The sequence below is a fragment of the Notothenia rossii genome, assembly GCF_949606895.1.
Source record: "Notothenia rossii genome assembly, chromosome: 4".
Lineage (NCBI taxonomy): Eukaryota > Metazoa > Chordata > Actinopteri > Perciformes > Nototheniidae > Notothenia > Notothenia rossii.
In genome coordinates, this window is record NC_136902.1 from 12,577,632 (window position 1) to 12,601,118 (window position 23,487).

General features: G+C 40.0%; 3 protein-coding genes across 17 annotated transcripts in view; all 3 read left to right on the plus strand.

Moving 5' to 3' along the window:
- The window catches only part of rap1gapa (RAP1 GTPase activating protein a), a 48,123-nt gene extending 39,146 nt beyond the window's left edge, over positions 1-8,977 (plus strand). For 10 of the 15 annotated variants that reach the window (XM_079675655.1, XM_079675648.1, XM_079675661.1 and 7 more), the window contains 12 exons: positions 553-708; positions 788-859; positions 977-1,063; positions 1,148-1,288; positions 2,485-2,616; positions 3,865-3,942; positions 4,885-4,994; positions 5,386-5,502; positions 5,693-5,828; positions 6,465-6,582; positions 6,724-6,803; positions 7,356-8,977. In XM_079675655.1, coding sequence (XP_079531781.1) covers positions 553-708; positions 788-859; positions 977-1,063; positions 1,148-1,288; positions 2,485-2,616; positions 3,865-3,942; positions 4,885-4,994; positions 5,386-5,502; positions 5,693-5,828; positions 6,465-6,582; positions 6,724-6,803; positions 7,356-7,496 — 1,368 coding nt within the window. In that variant the 3' untranslated portion in view covers positions 7,497-8,977. Of the gene's footprint in view, positions 1-552; positions 709-787; positions 860-976; positions 1,064-1,147; positions 1,289-2,484; positions 2,617-3,864; positions 3,943-4,884; positions 4,995-5,385; positions 5,503-5,645; positions 5,829-6,464; positions 6,583-6,723; positions 6,804-6,972; positions 7,020-7,355 lie in introns of those variants that run through there. The other 5 variants (XM_079675658.1, XM_079675656.1, XM_079675659.1 and 2 more) reach the window with 5 other exon arrangements.
- A 1,351-nt stretch (positions 8,978-10,328) lies between these two features.
- aurkaip1 (aurora kinase A interacting protein 1) lies at positions 10,329-12,683 on the plus strand. Its single transcript, XM_079678658.1, has 4 exons — positions 10,329-10,462; positions 11,141-11,246; positions 11,705-12,165; positions 12,413-12,683. The coding sequence occupies exons 2-4, from the start codon at positions 11,195-11,197 to the stop codon at positions 12,527-12,529; spliced, it is 630 nt and encodes a 209-aa protein (XP_079534784.1). The 5' UTR covers positions 10,329-10,462; positions 11,141-11,194; the 3' UTR covers positions 12,530-12,683.
- A 754-nt stretch (positions 12,684-13,437) lies between these two features.
- LOC307037911 (matrix remodeling-associated protein 8-like) lies at positions 13,438-22,915 on the plus strand. The gene is made up of 10 exons (XM_079679125.1): positions 13,438-13,569; positions 17,451-17,477; positions 17,578-17,886; positions 17,983-18,084; positions 18,220-18,681; positions 21,166-21,327; positions 21,414-21,444; positions 21,528-21,607; positions 21,684-21,746; positions 21,861-22,915. The coding sequence occupies exons 1-10, from the start codon at positions 13,491-13,493 to the stop codon at positions 21,884-21,886; spliced, it is 1,341 nt and encodes a 446-aa protein (XP_079535251.1). The 5' UTR covers positions 13,438-13,490; the 3' UTR covers positions 21,887-22,915.
- The last annotated feature ends 572 nt before the right edge of the window (positions 22,916-23,487 follow it).

Here is a 23,487-nt window from a genome sequence, read left to right on the forward strand (position 1 = left end):
GAAAAACCCTGGTAGTAAAAAGGAATCACTTTAAATGGACGCTTGAACGTTTGCATTTGTCAGCAGCAGTCCTCCCTCTCAGGGTTTAAAGCACCGAGTCCTCCGCCGCCTCCGCCTCGCATATTCACGCTAACACTGATTAATTAGCCGAAGCTCTAACACCATTTGCTAAACGTGTTTGTACAAACACAGATGAGTCGAGGTCTATACATTCAGCCTCCCTAGTGGTAGTGGGTGTTGCATTGGCAGCTCCTTAGAGCCAATCAGGATGTGTTCAGGCTGACCGGAGAAACAGCACCCCCTGGTGGAGTCATTTCATCTTCTTTTTTAAAACAAGCTTTGTGTTGTTATACAGTAGAAGTTAAAATAGCGTTATTTGAATAAAAAAACTGGAAGACAACTGGAAAGTGTCTTTTACTTATCGTTTAACCAATTCAATTCCAGGAAGCATTAAACCTGTCCTCATAATTATGTCTTTCTTTGTTCATGTCTTGCATTGTTTATTAACCAATATTTACATATATCAAAAAAAACATTGCCTTTGTTTTGCAGTTGCAAAGAAAGCGACACATAGGGAACGACATTGTGGCCATATTATTTCAAGATGAAAACACTCCGTTTGTTCCGGATATGATCGCCTCCAACTTCCTGCACGGCTACATGGTGGTCCAAGTGGTCAACCCCTGCTCCGACAATGTTCTCTACAAGGTGACTTATTCCCCTCACTATTCAGCAGATTTCACCTTCTAAGAGAAATGCATGATTCAACTTGAATCTGAACTCCTAGGTGTCGGTGACGGCGCGGGACGATGTACCTTTCTTCGGCCCGGCTCTACCGAACCCTGCTATTTTTAAGAAAGTAAGAGAAACCAAAGCTTGTGACTCAAACTGCTGCACCCCGAGCCAGTGCACTTTCCAACTCACCATTTGGTTTCAAACATGCTGTCTTCTTTCTTGGTTACTATTTGCTCTCCAGGGCCCTGAATTCCATGAATTCCTCTTTACTAAGCTCATCAATGCAGAGTATGCCTGTTACAAAGCTGAGAAATTTGCCAAATTAGAGGTGAGTTGTTGAAAAGCCTTTAAAACATTTCTAGCATTTTCCAAATATGTATTTAATTTGCCTCTTTGTGTTTATGTGTGTGAGGAGCGGACAAGGTCGGCCTTGTTAGAGACTCTTTATGAGGAGATCCACGTGAACAGCCAGGCCATGATGGGTGTCGGAGGAGACGACGACAAACTGGAAAACGGGGGTGCAGGAGGAGGGGGCTTCTTCGAGTCCTTCAAGGTAACTGAAGAGGCCGCAGCGAAGGCCGGAGCTTCAGACTGACCGCTTCACGAAAACAGCGCGAACAAAACAATTATCACAAAGTTCTTTGCATTATCAAAGTCCTGTGTTATCCTTTTAAAATCTACAACTCAAGCAAAGGCTAAGATATGAAAATGATTATTTACAGAGAGCTTGAATTTATCAGACTTATTGTTTGACTTTTTATGAAGCCTGGAAACAGCGGGAAACAACTAGCCTAGACAGAATAATCCATTACACTATATCCATATATTGGTTTATACAGTTTAAATCAAATGACATGAATTATTTAGCTTCCCTATTTCCAGTCTTTATGCTCAGCTAAGCTTGCTGCTGGCTTTAGCCTTATATAATGGAGTGATTATAATCGTCTCATCTAACTCACTTGAAGAAGTACAACTCCCAAAATAGACTTTTAACTGTCATTATAAGTCTTTTAGATCATTGTTACTGCACACAAATCATAAATAATTGGAAAATACAGTATTACTATTAACAACAAACTGTCCAATGTTTCTTCTCTGGCAGTCTCTTAGGAGTGTCCTTTTCTTTTTGAAAACTTGGGTCTATCAATCTTCCTGAATCATTTGAATACAACACTCTGCTGCTTCTACTGCTGGAACACACTTCTTCTTCTTCTTCTTCTTCTTCTTCTTCCCAGCTTCTCTCCCTCATGCCTCCTTTCTGTGTTGTGCTGCTTTTCTCTCTGCATGCTCCAGTGTTCAATCACTTGTCCCTTATTTATATGATTCTGTCATCTTTGTATGTCATAAAGTATAGGCCAATGGATAGATGTTTCTTCACCATCAGATGCCTTCTCTCTGTTCCGTGCCTTCAGAGAGGTGCAGTGGGCTTTAAAACCTCTGGCTGTGTTTAAACTCAGTATGGTCCGTCATCTGTGAGCCACTTGGTCCTCCTTCCCCTCTCTTCTCTTACCACCTTTCTAACATAGTGACTCATCTGAACCCCCCTTCGGGCTTTAAAGCTTGGCACTGTTCTCTGTCGCTTCCTTGTCTGTGGGGATTAGCATCAGGCCGGCGCTCTGCCTGTAGCGGTCAGTGTTCAGGGAACGCCGCGAGGCTCCTCTCGGCCCCTAGCGCCGTACAGCGATGCTGAAGGGTCACAGTGGTCAGCGCCCTCTGAATGTATCTCCTCCTCCTCGTCTCTCTCCCTAGCGGGTGATCCGCAGCAGAAGCCAGTCTATGGATGCCGTGGGTCTTACTTTCAAGAAGCCGCACACATTCTCCACTAGCTTCAGCAGCAGCTTTAACCACGAGCCCGCAGAGAGCCCCAAATTCCCAGGGATAGTAAGTACAGTCCCCCCCCTCCTCCTGGTACAGAGTGAGGCGAGTCTCGCTGCCTCTTCCTCCCCTCCAGCAGTTCTACTAGAGTTCATGCCCCCTCCTCCCTCACTTGCCTGCTGCACTCATTCCTCACAGAGAAGAGCTCAAGTGGAGTACTTAAACTTGGCTCTCACTTGGCAACGGTTGCACATTGTCTGCACTACGAGATGGACTGACTCATAGACTTGAATGCTTCTAGGACACGCTGCTTCCAATACTGGAAGTGTGTGTGTGTGTGTGTGTGTGTGTGTGTGTGTGTGTGTGTGTGTGTGTGTGTGTGTGTGTGTGTGTGTGTGTGTGTGTGTGTGTGTGTGTGTGTGTGTGTGTGTGTGTGTGTGTGTGTGTGTGTGTGTGTGTGTGTGTGTGTGTGTGTGTGTGTGTGTGTGTGTGTGTGTGTGTGTGTGTGTGTGTGTGTGTGTGTGTGTGTGTGTGTGTGTGTGTGTGTGTGTGTGTGTGTGTGTGTGTGTGTGTGTGTGTGTGTGTGTGTTTGTGTGTGTGTAACCGAGTTTATGGTGGTTCTGTGTTAATGACCGGCTTAATTACTGTATGTTGACTTTATTTGTTATTATGATTATGAACTAATTATTGTTTCCATCATCAGGGGTAAGATGTGTGTACCCAAATGGCCACTTTCACATCATTCTCTGTAAACACTGTCAACAGCTTTTTTATTTCTTATTTAGTTATATATCCTATATGTATATATTGTACAATTTGTGTGTCTGAATGTTTACTTTTTTAATGAAACTTCTCTGATGATGTGTGGAAGTAAGAATTATTAAGATAGCCTTCAAAAATACCTAACCATTATCAATAACCAACAATGTATTTGAATGTATCTAACTCGAGCTTGCTTTTAGTACATAGCCCTGTCCGGCTGTGCATATATGTATAACACGTGTGTGTCCTCTGCTGTTCTTATCTCCTCTTCATCATCCTTCCTGCAGGCATATGGCTCACATGATTGACTCATCACTTTTCTCTTCCATTCAGGCATGCCTGTGTCGCTCAGCCAAAATGTCCCTTGTTGTATTCTCTAATTAACATGTACACTGTATTTTGTTTATGACAGACTGCATGAATTCTCATATATATTTGTATTTACTCATGTTTTCTCTCCCCACCCCTTTTGTCATCTGTCCTCATCTCGGCTCTCTCTCTCTCTCTCTCTCTCTCTCTCTCTCTCTCTCTCTCTCTCTCTCTGTTGCTCAGTCATTGCTTGTCCCAGGCAAAAGTCCCAGTAAATATGGACGTCGAGGCAGTGCCATAGGGATAGGAACAGTAGAAGAGGTTCATGTCTTATTCTAACTACTCTCTAACAACTCCTTTCTCCTCTTTGGGTCCCTTTGTTTGCATGGCTCAACTGCATCAACACACTTCCCTGTTTGCATTTCAGCACTCTATTTAACATTCATTGTGTGTCACAGACGGGGTGCAGTTTCTCAATTTGTGATCAAACAAAAGCTAATACAGACATTTTCTTTCACATTTTCCCATTGGCTAATTGGTTCCTTAAATACTAATATTTTGGGATCTCATTTGACACAATTATCTAAAAATCCTTCAAAGCAGTCAGAGTTAAGCAGCTCTGCTTAAGACTTCATGGTCTGCACTCCCTACTGACTTATATTGTAGATTTTCTTTTATTCTCACTTTCCTATCTGCTTTATTATATATGCACCTTCTTTAGTCGTGGGACTATTCTGAATTTTCATTTCTGTATGCTTAATTTTTTTAATTTGTATAAATATGATGAATATTAATGAATGAATCACCCCCTTAAAGATATATTATAACAATAACCCTCCCCATGCTCCTTGAAGCCACATTAAGTTAAAAGGTTTTTCAAGATCTGATTTGAAGAGCTTTAAAGGGAGATTGAATGAACAAAGCAGTCGCTGAGAAAGCATATTTAGTGGTATGCCCTGGAGCCTTTAAACCCATCTTTCATCTATGGCATTAGTTTGCCCTGCACTGACTGAAAGACTGGAACCGGGGCTTGACACTAAGTCATTAAGTGCATATTTGACCCATTTTTTAATCATAGTATAAACTTGAAGGGCGCAAAGATACCTTTTCTCCAAATTACTACAATTATAGTGACATTTGAAATAACTCCCATCAGTTATGTTTACATAGAAAGATCAGCTCTGTGGATCAATGTAATATTAACCAAAGATATTCTAGATATTAGACGTTTTTTGACAGCTTTTTTTTCTCTTCCCCCAACAGTCTTTGATAATACCGGGGAAAAGCCCAACCAGGAAAAAGTCCGGCCCCTTCAGCTCCAGGCGAAGTAGTGCCATCGGTATCGAAAACATTCAAGAGGTCCATGAGAAGAGGTGAGGAAATACTGCTGTGCATTTCTGCTATAAGCCTCTACAACATGTTGTATTGTGTACCTCTTACTGTGTGTCTAAAGCCTTGTAATTAATTACTAACTGAAGTTCATAATCAAAACGCTGCTAATATTTAAATTATATAAACCTTCCGTGCAATACGAGAGGAATCGTGCAATTTATTATTTATTTATGTGCATATTCCCTATCATGTCTATTTAAGTCCCATTTCTTGTTTTTATTGTTTCTTGTTGTTTTTATATTGTCTTGTTGTTTCCATATTGTCTTGTTGTTACGTGTTGCCACCTTGAGTTCATTGTAATTGTGTTGTACCTGTACAATGATGAATTAAAGATCTATCTATCTATGATCTACTTCCTACTATGAACAACAGAGAGATCTCCCTCAATACCCAGAAGACCCCTGACAGCGGTCACGTCTCTCAAGATCCCAAATCTGACAACTCGTCCAATCAGAGCTCCCCCGAGGCGCTCACCAGCACCAAGAACAGGTGTGCATTATCAGTTACAGCCGTATCACAGGGTTATGATGATGATGTTAGATTTCACACCTTGTGTCAGACCTGTATTTGTGGAGCCGGCGGGTATTTCTCAGCTGTGGCAGCATGTTGAATGACTGTGTCCTGTACATAAGATAAAATCAGGTGTGGCTGTGCTGGAGCGTGATAACCCAGGGTGTAGTTCTCTTCTCGGTGGCAGGGCCCAATCCATCCCCGAGGGTCACGACCTCTCCCGCTCCTCCTCCAATGCTAGCAGCTTCGCCAGTGTGGTGGAGGAGAACGAGACAGAGAACACTGAGGACTATGACACGGGCATGGTGAGTGATGGTGTTCAGCCTGAATGAAAACAAGACAAGTATCAGAATCAGATTTCATACAGCAGCGGGGAAATGAACATTGTAACAGCAAATGGACAGTGTGGATAAAAGGCAAAAATAAAATGAGTTGCTTTCCATATTAAACAAAGAGGCAAGCACACGTTGATCAAATGAAATCAAATAAGTAAACGTCCAAGTTATCAATGTTGTCAGTTGGTTACTTTATAAGTTCTTCTTCTTTCTAAATCATGAGAGTATTTCACAAGACAGATATTATGTGAAGAAAATCAGCCTTCCCCCCCCCCCCTCCCCCCCCCAGTGCTTATTATGGGATTTATAAGATCACAAAGCCCCTGAAGGAAAACAAACCGATATGAGCCGAGGAGTCTCTAATGCGGCTTTATTGCTGCCTGTGAACAAGATTCTGTTAGTTCATGTCAAATCTCCCCCCCCCCCCCAAACATTATTGTGTTATTATTACTGTATATTTAGATACTTTGTTGAAAACAGTGGAGCCAAAATCAAGCACTTCATTATCTGTCTCTTGCACCACTGTCAGGATATCGTGACAGTTTCAAAAGATATGTAACAAAATGATATCTTTTTATAAATGCATCTTTTGCTGCGTCTCTCCAGGAGAGTCTGCCGTCTGCCGGGACGCCACACAAGCGAGACTCGTTGAACTACAGCACCTGGCTGGAGGACAGCGCCACCAGCACCAGCACCAGCACCGCCAGCCGAGGCAGCTCCCCAGGTGAGACAGGAGCACGTCCAGCATACTAAACAAATATTCAACACCTTAAACACATAAGAGTCTCAGGATATTTATTGATAACTGGTTTTAAAATCAATCTGTGATGGACATGTATTCACTCCACTGTTGACCATCCTTCAGGGCCCGGTAGACCTGAGCGAGGGAAGGGGGCAGACGTCCGCATCAAACTGGAACGACCACACGATCATCAGTCCTCATCGGTGAGTGAACCACACCCTGGATTCAACTGAAATATACACTTCTCTGTTATCAGCTTAAATCCCCTTTATTGTTCTGCATGTTTGTTTTGAATGTTTTTCTACGTGCAGTTGTTGATGTACCGTGCTCGTCTGCTTGTTTTTTATTGCTGTTTGTTCACTTTGTATGCAGAACTGTTAGCTCCTTGCATTGGTTGTATCCTGGATCTCCATCTTCAGGTTAGACTTTCCTCAGCACCCTCTCATAGTCTCAATCCATGGATTTAAACTACTGACAGATGGACCACACATATATACATATATATATATTGTAGGCGTACTTAGTAGCAAAGCTAAAATTGTATGTGTACTATATATCTATACGTACAGTATATTTTGTTTTTTATTTTGTACATTTGTTTTTAAACATGATGCTTGTTATTTTACTTAGAATGAAATAAAATCAGGGCATATAGATGTTTTTCAGTATTGGCCAATAACTACTTCTAGTCACTAATAGGACTATAAATAAATGCACTCTTAAGTTTTGACAATACATCTCTTTTGTTCCCAAAGCATTCCCATATGTCGCAATCCCTCTGGGAGGTTAGACAAGTGCAGGCGTTCGCCATGTCTAATGATGAGAAGGACGAAGAGGAGGAGGATGAGAAGGAAGAGAGGAAGCAGGTGGAGCGTGGCCAGTCTGCTGCTCAGTGAGAGCCGTCGTGTGGAGTATCCAGAAACCTGGAGGACACTAGGAAGCATGCGTTTCCTTCCACTCTTTTCTTTGCCTGTTCACACATCTGTTGCCTAGGTATTTCTACCTTTTTGTTTCAAAAGCGCAAATTTGTATCTACAAATGTAATGGTCAAATTTGTAAAAAATGTTACTTTGGTTGAGTTGGTCTTGTTGAAGCCCAGGTGTGCTGGATATACAGGGTAAACACGGTGCCACTGAGCTCTTTGTAGAAACAGGAAGGACTTTTGCTGCAATGCAGAGAAGATAATTGCCTAGATGGTTTTACCAAATCAACAAAGGTTTTAACTCAATAAATATCTTTAATGTATGTAATACCAAATATTCAGCATCAAAGGAGAGTATTTTCTAACATCTAATGTGATATATTATTGTTCTGTTGGATGCTGTTAATTGTGATTATTTTCTGGGTAAAATACAAATTGCAAGCTGCAAACGATTTAAAACAATTTCCTTTAAATGAGTTCCATTATAAGTTCCATTATGATGGAAGCCAGACATACCTACAATGAATATCCCCAACAATGAAGGACATGTTATAAGAAATATATGTTTTTGATTTTGGAAGTGAGTTGTCCCTTTTTAAGAAGGCAATTTCTTCATCCCTCTATTTTACCTCGACTTCTTGACTCGTGTACTGCATCGGAAATGGGATTGCAATGCAGATATACTTCAGCGCTGTCCGTATAGGCTTTAGATCTATGGATACTGCCATCGATGACTGATTTCACTGCTATGTCCCTCTCGTGTGTTGGCGAGGAGGAGCCCAATCTACATTATGTCCTGTTATCTCTAATATCTGTCTTTATTTATCAATTTGGTTCCTGTTGAAGTGGCATTTATAGCGTACATCTGTAACACTGTACCTCTATGGGGGATACGTTCAGCATCCTGCCATAATGCTTGTACTGTGTGTGTTGCCTTGTAGTGAATTATAATGTTGTCATCTGTAAAGAGTCTGATCTCGTCCACTGCAGTAAATTGCAATGCATTTAAAAAAGATAGTGAATATTTATTTGCTTAAAAGAAAAATAACTATATATACAACTACTGATTCTGTAAATAGATAATTGGCTGGAGTGTATAGTATATAATGGAAAGGCCATGGATTAAAATAGGATTGCCCAACATCCTTGAAATCACTGCCAACTTAAAAATGGTTGTTTTATTTCTCGTACACTTACTTTTAAATATTTTTTTGCAAAGAGAGTTTTATAGAAGATAAATATTAAAACAATTATTCAGACTGTTCAGTAAAAAGGGAAATCTCCCAGCACATCCTGCTGATCATTTCAGTTGCCTTATCATCACACACTAATGGTGTAAGTACAGTGAAGGAAATAATGAAGAGCCAGCAGGATTTACATTGAAATGAATGTTTTGTCGTTGTTGTTGTTGTTGTTGTTGTTTTTATTGTAAATAAATGCCCTGAGAATTTTAAAGTCTCTTTTATCCTTACTTTATGCCCTGCATCACACCACTCCGATACCAACAAACTAGATGTTCCACTTCCCACCATCTTGATGAAAGCTTAGAGAGAAAGCTCCATGAATAAACGATTTGATGTGGCTGCCCACAAGTATGTAAAACTAGAGCAATCTAAAAGTGGAGCTTTCCCTTTTTATACAACTGTGCCACATGGAAGAAAGATATGTGTTTAAATGAATCAAAGGGAAACACAGCTCAATTTAAAAAAACGAAGGATTGTACAGTAATATGTTTATGGAACGTCATAGCTGTGTTTTAAAACATGCAATTGTACTACTCTGTCCTGAACATTGTGGACTTTTCTGTTTTTATGCAAAGAAGTGCTTGAATATGTGCAAAAACATTTATTCTGTAAATAAATTAAAAAAGGTCAGACTACAAAGTGAAGGTCAGTTTATTGCGTAAACAGCAGCAGTAGCTCACTGCTCTGTGAGGACGTGTGCAGCAGACCCCTGGGGCATGCTGGGTTTTTGTCAGCCTAGCAGCAGATGTTTCAAATACTCTCTAAAAAAACTAAACAAATACATTTGATGTGGAATGAATTTGGTCATTTTAAGAGAATGAAATGTTAAATATATTCCCAAATGTATTTTGCTTTACAGCTGCATTTAAGATAAACATCAATAATGTAAACTCTTATGTCATAGCTGTTTTTTTCCAAATTAAGCTATTGTGGTTATGCTCCCCACCCACTTTGTTCATTTGACCAAAGAACAAGTCTCATAGAACTCATGCAGGTCTAAACCATTTTTTAAATGTTTGCTTCAACAAATAGACTACAATTGAATAATGTAATTCATTTTAGGCAGCAGTTAGTCACAAAAAGAGTTTAACTCGGATGCAAAATATCCACGGTATGTTTCTTGTATTTTTATGTATTATTGGATTCGCTGTACAATGTATTCAGTGGAAATCAGAATTAAACGTAAGGTCCTTGTTGTTGAAACATCATGCGCCTTCTACCATTGGACTGATAGTGCCCTCCAGTGGAGTCATTCAAGCTTTAAACTCACCTACTGTGTGATGCAAAGCACAGGTCCACACAGTATCATAAATGATTAAACAAATACATGGTCCTCACTTTGTTAGAAAAAGTGGTGGGGACATTTTTTCCAGATTTACCATCAGCATAGCAGAAGATAAAAGATGTCCCTCCTGGGTGTTGAACCTTAATTAAATAATATTAAATACATGTGTAATCATAATGATGATCAAATATTAATAATATTTCAATAACACACTGCCCGTTTATTCAGTGTATTAATGAGGAGGTTGAAGAGTAGCTCCACATAATTGAGAGGCACTCTCGCCTTAACTGCTACAGCGGAACCTTTGTCTCCACTGAGAAACAGGAAACGCCTTAATATTGTGTTACTCAAGCCGGAAGTAGGATTCTAGAGTCACATTGAAGACGAAAACACGGGTCATAGTAGTATAAGGTAAAGTAACAATGTTTATTAGATACAACACATAGTGTGATTGACGTGGTCGGATAGCCAAAAGCCGAATTATTCTTAGCTGCAATCTTTTAGTAATAATATTGCGATTTGAACGCATTAAATCGGTCCTGCGTTGCTAGCTAGCATTAGCAAAAGTCACCTGGCAACTAGAAAATAAGTTTAATTTGACAAGGTTTCGTTAATATAGATTATTTTACATTCTCAGAGTGTTTTACTTTGTAACATGAGTGCATTTCATTCTTTTGGGTACAGGCTATAGTTAAGGTGGACATCAGTTACCGGCTAATCTAAAGCTAACCCAGCTAGGTTTGACAGTATATCATAAAAATCATAAAACAGGTGTATATACATGGTGAAAAGATACACAGTTAACACAGTTAAGGACATGGGTTAGAAAAATAATTAAAAGAATACCATTTAAAACAAACTATTTTTAATAAAACTACTACACGTTAAAATATATAAATTATTTCCATGAAATCTGTACAACAAACTGCGTACAGTATACTATTGCAAAATACAGTATTTTGTAATGATATAAAATATATGCAGTATTTTTATATGACTGTTATTGTTTGTAGTTACTTCTCGGTACACGTTTGTGATCTCTATGGAAGAGCTATGACCAACTCAAAGTAATGTGCTCTTTCCCCACAGGACCAGTGACCCCTCAACTCATTCCTGATGAGGTTACTTGAATGATCAATAACAATGTTTTCATCAAAGGTTGTCCCTCGTCTCAATCTATTACGTAGAGCAACCTGTAAGTATAAACAAAATATATTTCTATCCTTTAAAATCATGTTAACATTTTTACAATTGGTCGAACAGTATGGTTTTTATTTTGTTTAGTCTTAGGGCACATGGGGCTTTCTTTTCTATACATTTTGTTTTGAGAAAGACTAATTGCCCCATGTGCTCAAAGACTCAATATAGTATGATAAGAAAATCTGTGAATGAACCTATTTCCTTTGAAAGACACTAAATAAACAATGTTAGCATTATTCAAATATTCTGACTTTGACCATAGATGAAAGTGCTATTTCACATGTGCTCTAAAAATGTCAATGTTGTTCATGCTAAAATGAATTTACCTACCAGATTTCAAGAGTTAGAACAACTGTTGTGGAATCTCTCCTTATTATATTAATTAGACAATTTGTATGCTACATTTCCAGTTATAAATAATGTAACTCAAGATGATATCATTTATTTTTCCAGGTGCGCTTCAAGCCCATGGAGACATTTTGAATGGACGTGTACAACATGTACTTCCTGCTTACTGCTCTCCGCTACAACCAAAACTCAGGAGCTACTCAACAGCAGCAGACACACCTCCTCCTCGATGGGTGCAACTGGAGCCAGAACTGGAAGAGGTTCTTGTGCCGCGTAAACTGTCCGTGAGCCCCCTGGAGAGCTGGCTCTCCCTGAGCTACTCCCTCCCCCCCCTGCTGGAGTGCCCTCTCCCGCAGGAGGAGGTGGAGCTGCTGGAGGAGCAGTTGCTGCCAGCCCTCTCTGACCCTGCGCTGGAGGACGGGGGGGAACCAGGGACACCCCTTAGTTGTAAAAATGTTCTTGAGATCCGACGGCGGAAGATCAACCGGCATAAGTACAAGAAGCTGCTAAAACGGACTAAATTCTTGAGGAAGAGAGTGATAGAGGGCAGAGGGAAAAAGAAGCAGGTGAGAGATTCTTCCTTTGGGAAAAGAAAAAAGGTTCCTGTGATATTGAATAGATTGATAATTCTCTACTGATTATCCTGGCACATTCAGCCATTTATCAGTATGTGATCATTTCATTTCAAACTGTATTGTCTTATTTAACATGGTGTCTTGCTTACACTTCAAAGGTGTTTATTTTGTGTATTTTATACACAAATTATATTTTCTAAACTACCACCTCTAAACTGTTTGATTGTGTCGTGTGCAGAAACGATTTGAGAAGGATCTGAAGAGGATTTGGACAAAAGCTGGACTGAAGAAGGCTCCAGAAGGATGGAATACACCTAAGATCTTCCTTAAACAGCACGGAAACAAAAAGGACTGAAAAACACTGACGCTATTTCAAGTTTGTCTCTTATCCCTCCCACTGGACGGCCCTGCACACCTCAACACCAACTCACTCAGCCTTTTCCCTATGTGTACCATTTTTTAAACAAAGTGTAGATCATCTAATAAAAATATTTCTCCCTCAAGCCCAATGCAATGTGTGATGTTGTTTTGTGTTGTCATATTTTGGTTTACAGGACATTTACGTTTCTTACTCTGGATATCACCGATGTGCAAACACAAAAAAATACTTTTCACCTGGAACTACTACTTTCGATGGTTATTTCAAGTATTTTATTTATCTATAGAACAACTCAATCAGAAATAGAGGTGCATAGATCTCAACTATTATACATCTAAATGTAGCTTGACAATAAAAAGCCTTTTTAAAGGCCTTGAAGTGAAACTGCTTCCTTTAGGGCTTTAATGCAGAAACCAGCCTTTCTAAGATCAAAAGGGGGATATGAGGAAAGATCTTTTCTAATCCCTTCCTGGGGTGGAAGGGTTCCCAGGGACTGGTTTAAACCTTTTACAACCATATAAAAAAACGTTAGTCTTGACATGTCACTGGAGAGTTTAACATATGAAAAAGCTTGTTGCGCCTGTTACGCCTTCTTTGGAACTAATGTTGTAATGTAAACACTATAGTTTGATCTGTTGTCAATTTCACACTGACAACAAAATAAGTTTCAAAACAAGCTTTTTCTTGGGGCTGGCCTTTATCCCTTTTGGAGTAATGTCCCTTTAGTGCATTTTTAATATTCAGTTTGTATGTTGTTAAATGATAGTTCTCTACCTAACCCTCCTCGTTAGATCGGACTGCAACACATGTTTTTCGTCAGACTGCAGCAGTGTTGGGTTTCATGTGGAGGCGGAGCGAGACTCCAGTCTGCAGGAATACAACAACTCCAGCTGAGCCGCAGCTCGGGAATCTGCTGCTCTGTCTGATTTATCAATTAATGCACACATCACAGTCTCCTGACAGGCTGTACCTCAACACCGTGGATAGGATGCACCTCGAAATGACTCTCCTTCAGAGTAAGTTGTTCACTTTTCTTGCTTTCAAAAGAGAAAAATAACTTTGGGAAACTTTCTTTGTTCTATAATTGTTTCCAGGACAGTGTTGCGCGTCAGAAACCAAAGCAGAAATACATTCAGTTCTCATGTCTCTTCTGCTGCACTGTAAACATCTTATTTTTAAGGTTCTTCAATAATAATTCCTCTGAAAAGCTTTCCAATATAAGCTATAAAACAGACCCATAAACTGAAATGTTGATAACTGGTGGTAGCGTTTTTCTTAATAGAACTCAATTGTCTTCTGTTTCTATACCTGTTTTGTATATAGCCTATTTATTATACAACTATAAAAAACGTTGTTAATTTCGCTCTAAGATTATTTATTTAGTTCGATGGTAATATTTTAAAATGTTGAATCGAAAGCCAACTTAATGTACTTTTAGCCTATTGTTTTATGAACATCCTTTTACATTTGTACCTAAGTATGTTGTTTTAAACTTTATTTCCTCAGTAAGTGGTGTTACTCAAGACGCCATAACACTTCTCTATCGAAAGCCTGTATTTTGAAATGTTCTAAGATAAATCATGGAGCTGCATGGACTTGCAGTAAAACGCAGCATCGAACTCTCGCTTCAGTAACGCTGCATGACTTTACTGGCCCCGGCCTGTTGATTGTGTGTATGTGGGATTTTTTGTGGCTTCAGCCCAATGTGTTTCTCGTTACCTGCGGTCTGAGCAGAGTCAGCAGAATCCTGCAGCCCGTCATTAAATGTGTCAGTAACGAGGGCTTCACCGCGAGGGGCTGCTTTGAGCCCGCGCGACGTGGAGGAGTGTGTGTGTGTGTGTGTGTGTGTCTGGGGGGGTGGGGGGGATTACTGTATCCGAGTTTATGGTGGTTCTGTGTTAATGACCGGCCACCAACAACAGGGCATCGGAAAGATTAGAAATGCTGTGTTGAACTAAATACGTGTTTAAACCTATGGTTTAAACATGTAGAATCATGGCGTAAAATGAGAAGGTCGTGGAAAGGTAACATGTTTGTGTTCTGTACAGGCAATGCCTCGACTTTGTTCAGCAGAAAGTGAGATTTACAGTAAAAGCCCACACACTGAGATGATCCCAATTCATTTTTAAGTCTAAGATGTTTGGGCAGTTGAGAATAAAGTTTAAATAAACCGAGAAGCAGTGGTTGAACTTCCTCAATTACCTACCTTAGTACAACTTTGAGATACTTTACTTTACTATTTCCATTTAATGCTGGTTTATATTTGTACACCCCTACCTCTCAGAAGGGAATTGTTGTTTATTTGACTTAATGTATTTGATAACTTAAAATAACAAAAACAATTATGATATATCATATCATATATCAAGCTATCAATATGCAGAAACAAGTTTCACTTATTAGCTAATATGTTATTCATAATATTATTTGACTGCAAACTTTGTAATATATTAAACATTCTAAAAATATTTAAGATATGTTGATGCTAATACTTATTTTTACTTTTTTAAAGTAACATTTTGAATACCAAACTTTATTCTTTCTACAGCTTGGTGTTACAAGAATACTTTTCTGCCCTTCTTCCGTCCCTGCCGAGAAGCTATTTTACAGGGAGACATCCTTTGATCCTGCACATTTTTCACTATTCTAAAGTTTGATGAAGATAAATACCTACATTTACAATAATACACCCAGTGAGGTGTCATACAAAAACGTATTCAACAACTTCACATAAGGAAGTTGACCAATCAAGAGGAGAGTCAATTGGCTCTCAAGGCGTCTGACTGTACCTTCGTTTTACCGAGTCTGCAGCTGGACACCTGTTTGATTTGTTCTAAACCTGTGACGTGGATATGAGTAAACTTCACAGATCAACAACAGCCATGAATCACAGAAACTTTGCTGAGCGAACACATAGTTTATGTTTGAGTTGAACCCTTTTAGTTTGACTTCAGGGGTTTACAATGTGTCCTCCATGTGATTCCTCAGGTTGCAAGAGACAACAGTGATTTGGAGATCACTTGGTAAATGCATGTTATTATAGTTGGTTACTCAATAGCACATTGTTAAGTCTTCAGGGTTAATCCAGCCTCGTGAGTCATCAGCTCACGAGTGTCTGGAGGTTTGATGAGAGACACAGAGTTTGGCACACTTTGTTTTACCTTCTGCAGGAAAGTTTATAGCCTTCATTAGAAACCCTTATTGTTATTCCAGCATGACGTCTGCTCTCCGATGCCAGCGTGTTGGCTTAGTTAGTTTGGCCCAGCTTTAAATAGTCTATTATTTTGGTGCCTACTTTCAAAATCACAGCATGCTTTTGTGTGATCAAATCCCTGCATTTAAGCAAAGTAGCTGCTTTCAAATGGTGCCTGGTTTGGATGTGGTGAAATAGGCACCCTCTTCATATTTCTGCTGCCTGTGCTCACACATGAAGTGAATCAGCCTTTTCGTTGGCTTGTCAGCTTGCCTTTAGGGTGTTAGATAATGAGGGTCTTTGACTTAGTTAAAAGTAGCATCATAGCAGTAAAACATTATTACAATTCTTATTACAAAGTGTCACTTCAGTAAAAAATACAGATTATTATCTGAATGTAACGAGACTATCAAATGTAAAAACATTCATAGTTCATGTGAGTTTGGAGTAAATGCCTCAGTAATATTACTATAATATATAATGTGTATGTAACAAGTTACTGTTGAGTTAAACACATTTACATAATGACATTTCACCGCTGCTTTTATATTATGTAATTGACAGATTAAGGGCTCTTCACGACCTCGCATCTTATTACATTTTGACATCTTTCAACAAACTTGTGTGCAGTTTAGAGAGTTATTTTACTTGAATTGTCTTTTTATTTATTTTATTTTACATTACTGGGATTTATCTTTTATCATAGAATCTAATGAATGTATATCTGTCCGGCAGTGGCTCAGTCAGTAGGGGCTTGGACTGTGGGGTCGCTGGTTCAAGTCCCCGACCAGAGCTGAATATGGAGAGTTCCCAGTTCACCTCCTGCCCTGCTGTGGTGCCCTTGAGCAAGGCACCGGACATCCCTCTTCCCCCCTCACTCCCATTGCTCCCCCGGGCGCTGTACAATAGCTCCCCATTGCTTCTAGTACTAGACTCCTGGTACTAGGATGGGTTAAAAGCAGCAAAACAAATGTCACTGTGTGTGCTGTGTGCTCTGCATGTGTGACCATTGAAGAGGGGTTTCATCCCTCCCAATTCTTCTATCTATTCTACCCTGAAAGCCCCACACCTCCATCCTCCATTGTTCACAGTACCCATTACCAGTACAGTAACAAATACATACAGGTGTTTGGTTTTGACACCAGGCAGTGTGACTGAAGCAGCTGAACAGCAGCCCGGTCCTTCCTCCCCTCAGGATCATGGCCTGGCAGGAGTCGCAGCGGGCCAGCGGCAGCAGCATCAGCGATGAATAGAGGCTCTGTGTGCGTTGGCTGCATGCGCCTCCGCTGGCCCTTCAGTAAACACACGAACAAATAGCGCTGTGGGAAAAATCCAGTAGAAATAGCAAATGAGCTGTAGGAAAAATGTCCTATCTCTAGAGTGAGTAAACACAAACACGATATATTTCCCGGAGAAGATTGTTGGCATCTAAGTATATTTCTTCTGCTGTTGTATTCATGTGTGCTATGTCCTTGTTTCTTTAGCTTCCCTCTGTTATTTTAAACAGTCCTCTCACTGAACCCACATCTGTTTCAATCTTTCACTGTCGGCTCAGTCCAGGTCAAACCGAAACTTTCCAGTCCACACAACATTTTGCAGAGTCTTATAAATATTTCTAAAGACCTAATTAGTGAACAGGCTGATATCTGTAGACAAAGTGCTTCAGGATACAACTCTAATCCCTGATGTTTTTGTTTTTTGCAGTTTTATCTGTGCTCTTACTGCCAGGAGGTAAGGCACTTATGTTTCTCCATGCACAAACTTCATGTGTAGTTGCTCATGTCATTGTTCAAGGATCTTCTGAACCTACATGTTTATTTCTTTGTGTCAGCGTGGGGTCAGATCAATAGCAACACATTTGGCGTGGTGGTGGAGGCCAAGAACATCACCCTCCCTGAAGGATCCAAGGCTGTGCTTCCCTGCCACAGCCCCCGCATGGTGTGGACCCAGGACAGGCTGAAGGACCGTCAGAGGGTGGTCCACTGGGACTTGGTGCGCAGCAGCCCGGAGTATTCTGTGGAGCGAGTCCTGGACATGTCCCCCGGAGCCCGCGAGAGGGTCTACAACAGCATCAACAAGGGACGCATTTCCCTCCCAGACACGGCTTTCACTGATGGCAACTTCTCCCTCATCATCGACAGTGAGATGCCCTCTTATTTTCCAGGAGCACCATGACCGTTGCACTCTTCTATGTATGATGTAATCTAATGGTTGCTTTGATTCTTATTTATTTCAGATGTGGTTGCAACGGACAAAGGAGTTTATACTTGTAATCTGCATCATCACTACTGCCAGATTCACCAGTCCATCAAAATCCAGCTCAATGTCACAAAGTCAGGTGAGATGTGCTTCCAGTGTGAAATAGTTGGTAGCTTTCAAAGCAACTTCCCTTATACCGTAGACAGCCTAATGATTCTCCATGATTCACAAAACAGATTTGATAGTAATATATTTCCCGCTCATGTGTTTCCAGCTCGTAAAGAGAAGCGTTACTGGGACGGAGAGAGGACTGTGTTCGTGGTGATGTTGGGCAAGTCGGTGGTGTTGCCTTGTGTGAACAGGCGCTCTCTGTGGAGGGAGGGTCTCCAGGAGGACCAGCAGCAGGTGGCCCACTGGGACTTCCAGCCCCCTGGCGTGCGTCCTGACCGGGCCGACCGCCTGGTGGACCTCTATGCCTCTGGAGAACGGCGAGATTATGGACCACGCTTCGGAGCAAGCAAGATGAGCGTGGAGGAGGACGCTTTCACTCTAGGGGACTTCTCTCTGTCCATCGCTGACTTAAGGCCTGTTTTTAAAGGCCTGTACTCCTGCCACCTGCATCACCACTACTGTGGACTGCACGAGAGACGCATCTACAGACTCAATGTGGGACCTGCAGTTCCCCCCGCACCCACAACAGCACCCAGAGTTTTCCAGAATGATGTGCCAGAGCAAAGTAAGTCCCTCAGAATCAAAAATCACAAGAGACACTCCACAAGAGCTTTGTTTTTTTCCAGAAGCTAGAGATGGTTAATGTTTTTCCCCTTATGGTTTCTTCGCTGAATCGTGGGTTGAATAACAACACAGACCCCTGACTTTTTCTTATGGTTATAGGCATAGTTGGTCAGTTAAGTCACTTCCTTTTCTCCTCTGCCAATTCTTTCCTCGGTCTTCTCTGTTTTTGTGTTTGAGCTGCAGAGGGAGGGAGGAGGTAGAAGGAATGTAGAAGCTCGTTGAGTAAGAAATAAAGAAATAAAGAAATCCTTCTCTTAGTTGTATACTGCATGTGAAAAAGGTCTTTATTTAACGTTTTTACATTTTAGCTTTGGCTCGAGAAGCAGTCTACAGTAAACAGCTTTAAATTGGGCACAGCGGAAGTGGTCTCATTTTCCTCGCTGAATCTTTTCATTTTTACTGCTTTTTTCATTTAGTACAGCTGGAGACATTTTAACTGGGCTGAGCAGAGGAGTAGGCTCCAACAGCCAGTTATGTTGGGGTGGAAGGTCCTATTCTTGTGTTTTTTTCCTCCATTTGACCCAATTTTCCAGAAGTCCCAACAACACGTCTAGACGGGTTGCACTGCATCTCAATTTCTGTTTATTATTTGCGCCAGTCTGCTCTGTTTATCTGATCGTGTGTATCAGCCTCTGTTTGATGCGCGTTGAGCAGCAGCAGGAAGTCTGACACATCTGTTCAACATCTGGGCCAGCTGTGACATGAAAGAGCATAGAAAGGGGAGGGGATGCAGGTATGTGTTGGACTATAAATCCTCCACTCCTGTAAAGAAACGACAGCTCACGTATTGGTTTTTTTAAGCATGTTGAGCAAATGCCCACGTGGCTAGATGACATCATGTGTGTCTTTTAGTTCATCTGGGAATCACGTTTTGTTTTTGCTTCGTCTTGTCTGTTAGCTTAAAGCTAAGTTGTTTGTGCTCGGGAAAGTCCCAGCAATCATCTGAAACTACAGATCTCACGAGAGCTTTCCCATTTCATCTTGTAATTATTTGTTGCAAATAAAATGTTCTCTTTGTAATCGTCAAGAGGCCGTTAGGTGAGCTGCCAGCAATTCAATAGAAATCTTTATCTTTGAAAAGTAAGATGCTTTCCTTCAGCTCATTGACTTGCAAATGGTGCATATCCCACAGGAACACAAACACAGGCTAAACTCGCAGCATATGTGAAATAGCCGTTAACACGTACGCACTTGTCAGATCTGTCACATAAATGGAAATGGCTTCCTGCTGGGACTCGGCTGCAGCTCTGGTTGAGACAGTTGAGCTCTAGAGACAATGACCTTGGACATGTCTTTTCAATTTCATGCATTTTAGGTACATTACAAACTGACAGGGCATAATTGCTAACCAGGCTGTCTATTAGGAGGGTAATTAAGTCTTAATAAGCATGTTTTTTCATGATTGGCTGGTTTTGAAAGTGTCAGAGATGGTACGTTGGATTTTTTCCTCATTAGTCCCTCAGTGGCGCCTCAGTGTATTTTAATAGTGTCCAACTTAGCTGCTTTAATGAGAGACCAAAGAAAAATCCTTTACTTAAAACAAATATATAAAAGAAAAGTATTTGATGTCTTTTATGATATATGAAAAACATCTGTTATTTGGCTGCATTTGAATTTAGGGAGAAATTGAAAAACTACAGTATCTTTTCCACCCTTCATTATCTCTGTAAACTTGCATTGAAAGGTTATTCTGCCAAAGCATCTGTGGTACTGTACAGTATATAATTATATAATGAAATACTGTTTATAATAGGCAGGAGTTGTTATGATATTCCACCTCCTACCCCATATTTATTCTGTGTTTTCCATTTATAATAATCAGCCTCAGCTATATCAATAGTCTGGCTAACTGTGAAGACTGGTAGCTGCCTGCAGTGTTGTCAGATGTGTTTAAACTGTAGTGTCTGCTTTACGCCTAAACTCCACTTCTTTGTTTGTGAGAAGACGTCGTGAAAAGGCTTAAATGGGAAACCCATAGAGACAAACCACATAACAAAATCTGTCTCTGTTTCCTCACACTTGCCCTCCTCTTTTCTGGTCAGCATGTGTTTTTCTGAAGAGTGAAAAAAAAAAGAACAGCTGCATGACATCAGGTCTGGAACTCATTACCACAGAACAGACATTTAACTCCTGCTCTCCCTCTCTGCCTTTTGGAAACAAATGAAAAAGAATAAAGATCGGGAGGAATAAAACGTTTTGATTAATGTAGAAATACATTTCAGTGAACTAGATTTATTGCCATTATGATCATCCAATTAAACAATCTAATAAATCCCCTTCAATTGTTGTATACTGTAAGTACATGGAGTTGACTTGATATATTCACCGTGTGGACTATTCTATATTTATTTATGAGACAAACGTTTCTTGAGGGAAAGATTGAATTATGTATGATGAATAATCATATTTAATTTTCTTCCTTTAGGGACTGTGCAAGAGGTGGAGGGTCCGCGCGTGGTGAACGTCATCCTTCCTGAGCAGCGAGGTTATTTCGTGCAGCATATGGGCTACTTCCTGGCCACGTTCCTACTGCTGGCGTTCATCGTTGTCGCTGTCATCGTGGTGACTAGGAGACGCAAGAAGAGAGGTAACCAATAAACTTGTTCTTGCCTGTTATTGGAAAAACTGTTTTGTGGATACAGTGTGTTTGACATTTCCTGTTCAATCTTATAGGGCTGGAGTACGACATACGTAGATATGAGAGGTAAGACACTACTGCACAATAAATTATGCAAACACTTTGTATTGAATCCATTTGTAAGCGGAGCAATCCTTATTTCTGTGCAGGGGAACTGTGATCAGCGGAGGTGAGATATCATTAGAATGCACAGAACTGAGGACCTGCAACCAAGAACCTACGAATTCAGGTACAGTAAGCCTCATCCACATTTTCTACCTTATTCAAATCAAAATATCTTTACTAATAACCTGTGTGTCTACCAGAATCCACAGACTACAAAAACAACATACTGAAAGAGAGAGATATGTCCAAAGACTGCAACATGGGTGAGCAGACTTTGTGCAGGGCTGTATTTCAGTAAATAAACATCATAGGGTAAAAACCACAGATACAAAACATTATGTTTGAATAATAAAATATCTGTGTCCCACATCATTCAGACTTTGATGGGAAGCTGTGGAAGTGAGTGCGATATTTCTGAGATGCTGCTGGCAGGTCCAGGGCAGAGACCGGAAGAGTAAAGGGTCGTGGAGAGAAAGGAATACCCAGGAGAGGACAGGAGGAACGCTCCCTCTGCTGTAACTGTAACACTAAGCTTTTCAACTGAAAGCCAGCATCATTGTTTTTATATGTCATTTTTTATATGATTTTCACCAGCTGTTATAACAATATGGTTAAACATTTATTTGATTCTTACTCCTTGCATTCATTGGGTGGTTAATGGTGATTATTAGGCATTTTTATCGTCCTTTTTACGAAAATGCATGCTGTTTATTAAGTATATTTTATGTATACGTTGCATGCTTACAGAGATGCAAGCTCACAGCTATTTTCCATTCTTGAATTTTCTTTTTTTGCACAATTTCTGGTGGTTCATAATGCTTTAAAGGTTATATTACTGTAGTAGACAGTTTCAGACAGTGTTTGGAAACAAGTGTCACACATTTCTAGATACACAATTAGTCACTTTACACAGATTAAGGCCGTTTATTATGTTTTTATTTTAAGAAACTCAGCCAGTCATGACTTAATGTAATCTTTTTTTAATGTTTTTTTTTTGACTTTCAGACCTAGATTCTTCTCAGAATAATATTTCTCCCTAATGGATATATCTGTTTATTGATAACTTATCAAGTGAAAAAGATAAATTGTCCGACCACTGATTGAAGGCCCAGTCAACCAAAACTCAGGTAAAAAAAAAAGAACCTTTGGTTATTTGGTATTTAACGGGCCATGTGCAGTGTTTGTTTGCACCATGTACTCTGGATCATAAAACACTGAATGTTCACTACTAAATCTGCTGGTCAATGATAGGTACAAACTTGTTATAAATGTGCGGCTATAGCTCTATGAAGTTTACTGCAGGAAGAAGAATGTTTGCTTTTTCAGTAATGCTAAATCACAATTTCGATGTCATGTTGTCTCTTGCTCTCTTGCACACTATTGTTTGTCTCTTCCAAGCAAATATTTCTTCTATTAAAGCTTCACAACAGTGGCCACAGACTCAACACTCTTTGTTCTGGTTGTAAGAGGGTGGATCCACATGTATTGCACACATATTTGGTATTTGGATGCGTAGAAAACTGTTTTATGAAAGGTAAATTTGTCCTCTGAAGTCTTGATGATTAGTTTTGAATTTAATTAAATAGTTCTTAGTCTGATAAATGTGTAGTTCATGTGCCATAACCAGCTGTGCAGTACAAAGCTTTCACCAATTTTTACTCCTGGGGTGATCAGCCACGTGCAGTGATTAATAAGCAATTACAATCATATGATTAATGTCTAATAATGACTTCCATTGGTAATTATTGAAATGGGAACATCTAACATTAAATAAGCCCATTACCTTGAATTAATTGACCATTAGTCTCTATAAAATCATGGGCGAGCATCTGCTGAATACATTTTTTTTTAAAAAGTATGATGTGTGCACATGTGTAGGATTTCAGTTTTAGTGATTATATGCTCTTTTTATAATCATGACTAATTGGTCAGAAATAGGTCATCATGCTTTCAAAACTACATATTTTTATGGCGGTTATTTTTGACATGTATTGTATAAAATAT

What these genes read in the sequence shown, in the direction of transcription:
- aurkaip1 (XM_079678658.1), top strand. Translation starts at nt 11,195, where the DNA reads ATGTTTTCATCAAAGGTTGTCCCTCGTCTCAATCTATTACGTAGAGCA. An exon ending in TCTATTACGTAGAGCAACCT is followed by an intron (nt 11,247 to 11,704) that starts GTAAGTATAAAC and finishes TTATTTTTCCAG; the next exon opens with GTGCGCTTCAAGCCCATGGA. An exon ending in GCAGAGGGAAAAAGAAGCAG is followed by an intron (nt 12,166 to 12,412) that starts GTGAGAGATTCT and finishes TGTCGTGTGCAG; the next exon opens with AAACGATTTGAGAAGGATCT.
- LOC307037911 (XM_079679125.1), top strand. Translation starts at nt 13,491, where the DNA reads ATGCACACATCACAGTCTCCTGACAGGCTGTACCTCAACACCGTGGAT. An exon ending in TGTGCTCTTACTGCCAGGAG is followed by an intron (nt 17,478 to 17,577) that starts GTAAGGCACTTA and finishes TCTTTGTGTCAG; the next exon opens with CGTGGGGTCAGATCAATAGC. An exon ending in GTCCAAAGACTGCAACATGG is followed by an intron (nt 21,747 to 21,860) that starts GTGAGCAGACTT and finishes CACATCATTCAG; the next exon opens with ACTTTGATGGGAAGCTGTGG.